Consider the following 8,812-nt stretch of genomic DNA (forward strand, 5'->3'; position numbering starts at 1 on the left):
TTCACCATAACAAATAAATATTTCTCAAAGTAGAATTTTATTTAATGTATTTATCGAAGAATGTTATATCAAAAAGCACCAAAAATAATGTTGTTTTTGAAGTGTACTTAATACATTCATTAAAAAATAAGTACATTAAATCAAGTTAATTAGCATGACACATGAAAATTCCAGTTAAAATGTTTCCATTATATCATTTTACATTAAAAAAAAAAAATTTTCTAATCCTTTACCATTTATCAACTTGTGTGAAGCTTTCTTTAGCCTTGGTAGGCAATCATCTAGAGATGGTGGCAGTGTTTTACAATTTGTCACTGTGAAGAGGGAGACAACTCTCGTTTACTAAAAGATTTGTTCATTTTTTTTCATCTCGTAATTTAGGCCGCGATATTTTAAATCAAAGCATTAAAAAAAAGCTGCAACGAATTTTTTTTTTTTTTTTAATGTAACAAAGTTAACATTAATGATACAAAACGTAGTCTTTACACGATTATTAAGAGAAAACCAACAAATCCACGATATTTTCATTAGACGAAAACCTTTAAAAAATAAGTTTGGCAACTTGTTTTTTAATTAAAAAGTGTATGTTATGGTAAGGTTCTTAAACTTCCGTTGCAGCTTTTTTTTTTTTTTTTTTTTTTTTTTATGTTTTTATTTAAAAACATAAAAAAAACTGTTGTCCAAAATTGAGATGAAAAAATGAACAAATATTTTAGTAAATGAGTGGTCTCCCTTTGCACAGTGACAAATTGTAAAACAGCGCCGAGATGATATCTTGATAAAAGCACTAGTCCCCATCATCACACTGGGTTGGCATCAGAAAGGACATCTGGCCTATAAAGTCTTGCTTCAACTAAAAAAAATGATTTTTTAAATAAAATTTGTTACATTTTAATTCATGTAGTTTGACTAATGACCTGGCCAGAGATAGGTTAGCTTGGAATTCAATTTCTAAAATCTGTCCAACACCTGTCAGCATGTAAAAACAAACATTAAACGGAATTACAAAAAGATGTGAATTATTTTATCCCTTATTCATATTATTTCGATTCTTTCGAGTAGTTTTCTCATCTTGAGTGTCATTCTATTATGGAATAGAATCGGACTTACAAAACAGCAATTCTTTCTTCTTTGTCAGAAACATTGCTCCTGGAATGTGAGGACTAAAGGACAAAATAAGGGAAGTGAGAGTTTTCTAAATAAAATAAAATAAATTGGATTATCTAAGTAGGAGCACCCTATAGAATGAATATGGTATTTTGGGGAAAGTGTTTAGCGTAGGGTAAGTTCAAAGGTAAATGACAAATTGCATGACCATCGACCCCCCCCCACACACACACACACACACACACGCGTGCGCGCAAAAAAAAAACAAAAAAAAACGATTTGGACTTCGTACTGTTTTTGTTTTTTTTATGGAAATTGCTCCAAACAAATCATGAAGCCATTTAATGTGAGGTAAAAAAAAAATACTATTTCAATGTCACAAACATTGCTCATGGAATGTGAGGACTAAAGGACAAAATAAAGTGAGAGTTACCTAAGAACTACTTTCTACTCTCCATTGTTATATAATCTGGATCCTTTCTGTTGAACTTGTGAATTCCAAACAGAACCTTTCATTTACTTCACGAGGGTAGCGTGCTCTTATTCCATCAGCCATGATTGGATTGAGGTTCTAAATAATTTGCAATTGTATTTTTCAGCCGCCCACACCGAGAATTGAATCGTCAACCTCCAGGAAAATATCACTTTTACAATTGATTTTTCCAAGTACTCTAACTACTGTGCCACGAGTCCTTGCGGGCAAAATATTCTAGAGTTCAATAAGATACACCTGGAGAAGGTTGGAAGTTACGTCGAATGAAATGTTGTGCAAATGACATTCAAGATGAGAACAGTAGTTCGAATAAAACAAATAATGAATCCTCATCTCAAAAATTCAGAAACATGTTCTCTTCTTTTCTGTTTGTATTTTTCTTCTCTCAGCTGCTAATATGACAATGTTGTTCAAACTAATATTTATTAAAAATGATTTGGGAAATAACAAACTACTCTTTATCATAATTAGTCAGCATGTTCAGCATTCCTGTCCTGGATAAAGATGGAACTCAAAGAAGTAATGTCGCAGTAAATATTTTATGGTTTTTGTCTAGAATTCCCCTCTAATAAAAAAACAAAAAAAAAAAAGTAAAAAATCTGTATGATATAGATACCCATGACAATGAAAATATCATATTCCAAAAATTTTGTAAATAGACCCAGTAGTTTTATTTTAAAGCCTACAGTGTGTAATGTTATCTCCCTTTGTTAGAACTCTTCACTAATGTCCATTTCTCAAGTCCCATGTTGATCAGACTTGTAGCACTTGCCAGGATCAATTGACAAACTATGCAATTTTGGCATGAAATGATCTAACATGGTTGACATGTAAAACCCAACAAGTAAACAGAAAGTTACACATGTGATTCCTAATATGGACCACCAGTGGTTCACAGATTTTTGTCAAGAATTCTCACTATATTAAAAAAACAAAAATGAAGAAAAATCTGTATGATGGACATATCTGTGATGAAACAAATTGTTATATTTGAAAAAAAATCACATAAATTGACAAAGCAAGCTTATTTTTATGAAGAAAAAGCTTTTTTAAGCAATTAATGAAAATTCGTATGCATTACAACATCTAAGTATGCATTATTTTGGAATTATCTCTTATTTTTTTTCAAAATGATGCAGTCACTTCTCGGACACTCATTTTTTTATTTAAAAATAACACTACTTGATCAATTTGCATGATTTTTGGAATATATTTTCATTTCATCACCTGGACAAGAACCTAATTATCTATTATACGTTTTTCCGTAATTTATGTTTTAATGTTCAATATATAGCTTTATTAGTAAAATTCAATTTTTAACTTGAAAAAGTTCTTACATTAATGTTTTTCACTTTGCAAAGCAAAGCAAAACGTAGAAGCAGGCATTCCATCAGTTGCTGACATATTTACAAAAGAAAAGAAACATGTTGGACATGTATAAACCTGAAAAAATGCAGATTAAATAAAATTATTTCAATTGATTATTTATTAGTGATTTATCGATGGTCCACATCTGCTTTTAAATGTAGATATAATTGCATTTTTTTATGTTTTCCCTTTATGTATTGTATATTCAATATTTTGATAAACTCATTGTAAGATTTTCATTGATTATATTTGTCACTTTTACTGTTTTCTTTTTCTGCCTTTTTTACCTTTGTCGTTGTTACCAGGCCCCCTTCTTTTTCCCCTTTTTCCTTTTTTCCTTCCTTTTTTCCTTCCTTTTTTTTTTCCTTTTTCCGTTTTTCCTTTATTTTTTCTGTTTTTCCTTTATTTTTTCTGTTTTTTCTTTATTTTTTCTGTTTTTCCTTTATTTTTTCTGTTTTTCCTTTATTTTTTCTGTTTTTCCTTTATTTTTTCTGTTTTTCCTTTATTTTTTCTGTTTTTCCTTTATTTTTTTCCTTTTTTCCTTTATTTTTTTCCTTTTTTCCTTTCTTTTTTCCTTTTTTCCTTTTTTTTCTTTCCTTTATTCCTTTTTCCTTCTTTCCTTTTTTTTCTTTTTTCTTTTTTCTTTTCTTGCTTTTCTTTTCTTGGTGTGACCCCAGCTTGCAAGCTCTGGGGAGTGTGGAGCCACCCTTTAATTGCCATTGTTCCCAAGTTCACTCTGAACCAGAGTGGTAGTACCTGTTAGGGTCCCAACTATGGGTTAAATAGAAACAGACTTGAAAAAAAAAAAAACAAATATATTCTATTAAAAAGTTGTTCTTCAAAATCACTGGATTCGGCATTAAATAACCTGAAAAGGGTTGATATGCCGTAAAACAACCAACCTTTTTTTTCTTTTCTTTTATTTCTTTTTATCTTCTTCAGTGTTATTTTATCTAAATTCATTATAGTCTATAAATTTAATTTTATTGGTAGTTTAGATTGATCATCTAATCGTTATTGCTACTACAGGTATATAAAATTAACTTTTTAAATAAAAATGAAAAGTAAAAAATCATGTTTGGAATTGGATATTGTGCTCAAACTTTTCTGATATCAATTCCAATATTCCCAAAAGTTTCTATCTTTCTGATCAATTATATCTGCACTAATCTCTCTCTCTCTCTTGTTTGTTCCATCCCCTCCCCTCTCGCCTTCTGCTTTCCTCTGACTTTTAAGGACTGCTGTTAGCTGCCATGGAACACTATCGTATTAACGTTAACATTTTTATTTTTTTTATTTTCCAGTGTTCAATAGAACTAAAACGAAACGTCTTGGTGATAGGCACAACGGGTACAGAGACGCCATTCTTAAGTGAATCTGAACTTCCTGATCATGCTCGCCTGAATTTACTACAGCGACCGTCAATGGAGACCGAAGATCAGCAACTTGCTGAAGCTCTGGCCCGGTCCGCGGAAGAGGCTGCAAGTAAGAATCATTTGTTTCGCAGCTTTACGCAGTTTGTGTGCGTGTCATGTTTACCTGTTTTTTTTGGGGGGGGGGATTTTTTTTTTTTTTAAAGATGCATTATAAAATCATAAGTGACCAAATTATACGGACTCCTTCTAGCGTTTTACTCATCTCATTTTTAAATGTTGCTCAAGATTTTATTTTATAAATATGTTCAGACCACATTAAATAAGATTTTGAAAAGAAAAAAAAAAGATCTACAATAAAGTTGCTATCCCAGTGTAAACCTGCACCGTGTTGCATGTTTACACTGGTGCATGTGAATCTACAAACATTTCAGTGGTAGATGCTTTGCCAAAGGAAGTTGAAGTGCAGAAAGCTGAAAATATCTTTGGCCAGAGTCAGATCACCCAAGAGATATTCTCTTTGTTTGAAAAAGTGTCTCATTCAATGGGAAAATCACACTGGGATTGACCTATGTGGGAGAAAAATAATTTTCCTAGATGGGCTCTAAATAAAACCCTCTATGAATAGACAGACCTAGACAGGCTTCAATAGATGTCTTCTCTGGATGACTGAACTATGATTGCCAACAAAGGGCCAGATGTGAAGAAACCTCGGAGGAGAAGCAAGAATGGGAGTTAAACATTTGTAGCGAGAAGTTGATCTTTGGGAGAGCTCAGTTGAGCCAGTCTTTGGATCCCTTTGGGGCTCTCAGTAAATGACAGTGTTAATTAGACTTGTTTTGATGTTGGTCATGCAAATATCCTGCAAGTCTGTCATTCAACCTTGATAAAGCGAGTGTCACTTATCTAAAATAATGTTACGGAATCGCTGCGGATGGTTGTTCGGAATGCGCTTGTCCAGTCTATATAATATTTACATGTACTGTTGTCACTGGTACAAAATATATACACCCACTGATAGCGAAGTAAAAATCACAACACAGTTGATCTACAAAAATATATATTGCTTTTATTTCACTGACAATCAGCTTTTCAGTGATAATTTATTCTGTGTTTTGACATTTACTGAAAGGTGCATGCGGTGTGTGATTAGACGGTTGTCAGCCGGTGAAGAAATGGTGACACCTGCCGCAGCCTCTCTCTCTCTGTGGCAATCTTATTTATAAAAACATTCTTTCCTATTGGAATGTTTAATATCTCTTCTGTCTATTGTATCAACCTTTCACCAATATCTGCTCACATATTTCTGGGTCAAATTATACATTCCATTAGACAATAGTGGAAAGTCCTGAATTCTTCACATTTGAACCCATTTGAACCAATCAAATGTTTTTCTTCCCGAGGTTACCTGACAATATCTAACAATAATAAACAATAACGGCTTCTGTTTATAGATTGGACTTGTTTTGTTTGAAATGCAAATTCTTTGTGGCAACATTTGATGGATGGATCAACAATTTTTATCCAGACAAAACATGTCGGACAATTACAACAGTACAGCAAATGAGCACACAGTCAAAACCACTTTTGCTTTGTCGTTGAGTTTTTGATTTCTGGTTCGTTTATGAAAAATCATATATTGTTTTGAACAGATATTTTCCATTTATAAGATTGTCGGCTCTTTTTGACTTCTGGTTTTTGCTATCCATTTTGCTGGATAATTAGACATGATTAATTGGACAAGAAAGCCATTCTTAACATGGGAAAAGGAGAGCAGACTTTCGTATTATCTGAGAGGAAGATAATCATTAATCAGAAAGGCCGTATCTTGCTTCTCACCGTCGTTCCATTTGCAAAGGGGAAAAAAAAACTGATGTCAGAAAAGTAGACAATCTTCAATATAACCATGATATTTGTTTTAATAAAATTGAGTATCACAAACCAGCCCAGTTTAGCTATGATGTCTGCATTAAATCATCAAATCTGTTGCCAAGATCACTAGAAAAATAGTTGGATCACTCTATCACTCCAGTAGATATCTCACTGCTAATGCAATCCACTATCTGTATAAAAGCCAGATCCATCCTAAAATGGAGTACTGTAGCCACGTGTGGGCAGAAGCTGCTTGGCGTGCCCTCGCTAACCTTGATAGAGTTCAAAACCAGCTTTGAAACCTAGTAGACATTGCCCTTTTCTCTTCCCTGCAGCCTCTTTCCCACAGAAGAGATGTTGCGAGCCTAAATCTGCTCTATCATTATTTTCATACCACGTGCTCGACTGAACTCCAATCTATGGTTCCTCCTTACTACACTTTCACAAAAAAACATTTGACTAGCTACAACCACTATATGCTTTTTTCCCCTACTCTCTAACTGTGCCTAAATCTAAATGCAGATTCCATGAACAAAGCTTGTTTCTCAGAACTGTCCGCTTGTGGAACACTATTCCACTGGCCTGCTTCTTGGTCGAATGCAATATGATAGCTTTCAAATCCAATGTAAACAAATTCTTGTTTAGTCATCCCCATAAATAATTAAATATTACCCAATTTACACCATTAACAATTACTATATTACTAGTTTTTATTCATTAACTCTTATCCTTGAGTGGCCTTCAGGCCTTAATAAGTGGTAACTCCTAAGTAAAAAAAAAAAAAAAAAATAAATAATTAATAAATATTAGCAGGGAAGCCCGACGTTGCCCAGAATTGAATGAGGCTCAACAAATCGTCCATTTTTTTAATCAAATCTGTATATTACCTGTTTTTGTTGAGAAACTCACTACAGTGTAACAGAAGGAAACTTCACATGCCTTCCCGCACTTAGTTCACAATATGTTGTAGTTTACATTGCACTGTAGAGAACTTATTGCTGATTTTATGAAATTACTTTTTATATAATGGCTTGAATTAAAGATTAAAATACAAAAGTCAAGTATCGTGTTTCAATTGTGCTCTAAACAGAAACATTCATTTTGATCTCTCCCCTGTCTTATCAAAGAACTGTTGATTTTATTAGCAGGATCTTTCTACTCATGCAGTGATAAAACTTTTTAAATGCACTTGCAATTTCGGGCTGTATAAAAATGTTTGCATGGGAGAAAATTGGGCATCCTTCTTCAGATTTTTTCGATTATCAATTTTCAGTACTTATCAGAGGCAAACCAATATAAAACCTAAGTAAAGACACTCACATTCATTAAGTACATTTGTGGGAAATTTTTTTAAAATAAGCCCACCCATTTCAGAGTCCATAGAGAACAAACTCTTGTACACACACACACACACAAAGTGACTTATATAATAGTAGATATTATAAATAAATCTCTATAGTTAATGAATAACTGAAAAATACAAAAATGTGTATAGGAATTTATAAAGTTTTTTTCTATTTATTTAAAAAAAATTTTTTTCTTTTTTTTCCCCCACAGCAAAACCTGAATCTACCAAATCCAATCCAACAGATCCTTCTCCAAAGGCATCAGCCAGTGTCTCTGCCCAACCAGCACCTTCTCTACAGCAACCGCCTGCCCCCACGCCCCAACAAACATTTCCAGATGATGCGATGGTGAAGCTCATGTCTTACGGTTTTGAACGGCAGCAGGTGTTGGATGAACTTCGACGAGCAAACGGAGATGCCGACCAGGCACTGGCAGCTTTGTTGGCGAAATCACTTCAAATGCCCTAAGGACAAGAATCTGAGCGATTGGGGTGGGGGAGGGAGTGAATCTTATGATGGTGGTAATAAGTGGTATGCTTTTCCAAATGACGTCATGTTATTTTTTTTTTTTTTTATTGGTCAAGATCAGAACTTCACTGAGAGCCCTATTTTTCAGATCCTTTCATCAGCAAGTAGGATAACTCCTGCGTACCCATCTTTCGGTGTTTCGACAAAAGTGTAACGCACCAAACACTGAAATATGACCCTGAAAGCAGAGTCGGAGGAGGGGGGGGGGGCTTTTCTATGTGAGTGATGAAAACAAACGTGATTGAATTTCTCATTTGAAAAGTAGGCATTTTTTTTTTTTTTTTTTTCGATTTTATTAATTTATTTTTTTACCTAAACTCACAACTATATTAAGGAACATTTAAAAAGCTATTTGAGAAATATCCAAGGGGCATAACTCTTTTTTTCTTTTCCATCAATCAAATTCTGTTCATCTTCGTACACATATTTTATGATTTTTTTTGAGTTTGTATTGTTTATTAATCATTTAAAAAGCATAAAATAACTAGCAGTCTTCAAAATGTTTTTAAAGTAACTTTTTATTTTATGCATTTTTTTGTTTTTGTTTTTTTAATTAAATATTCGGTTACCATTATAAAAAAAATGTCTCCTCTTTCAAGTATTTGCGTATATTAAAGCGCAATTCCAAATTCTGCTTGAAATAATTTACTTTAAATTCTTTAGTACTTAGTCTTTCAAATATTGAATTATAAAAAAATAGGAGTGCTTATCAAATGCAACCAATT

At 33.0% G+C, this 8,812-nt stretch overlaps 1 protein-coding gene across 1 annotated transcript in view; it reads left to right on the forward strand.

The window, feature by feature from the left end:
* Positions 1-8,584, forward strand: part of LOC145297032 (protein DDI1 homolog 2-like) — an 83,708-nt gene extending 75,124 nt beyond the window's left edge. The window contains exons 7-8 of the mRNA XM_080143259.1: positions 4,273-4,453; positions 7,771-8,584. Of these exons, the coding sequence (XP_079999385.1) occupies positions 4,273-4,453; positions 7,771-8,027 (438 nt within the window). The 3' untranslated portion in view covers positions 8,028-8,584. The remainder of the gene's footprint in view (positions 1-4,272; positions 4,454-7,770) is intronic.
* The last annotated feature ends 228 nt before the right edge of the window (positions 8,585-8,812 follow it).

Source organism: Euprymna scolopes, chromosome 2 (genome assembly GCF_053919585.1).
Source record: "Euprymna scolopes isolate OS-2025 chromosome 2, ASM5391958v1, whole genome shotgun sequence".
Classification (NCBI taxonomy): Eukaryota; Metazoa; Mollusca; class Cephalopoda; order Sepiida; family Sepiolidae; genus Euprymna; species Euprymna scolopes.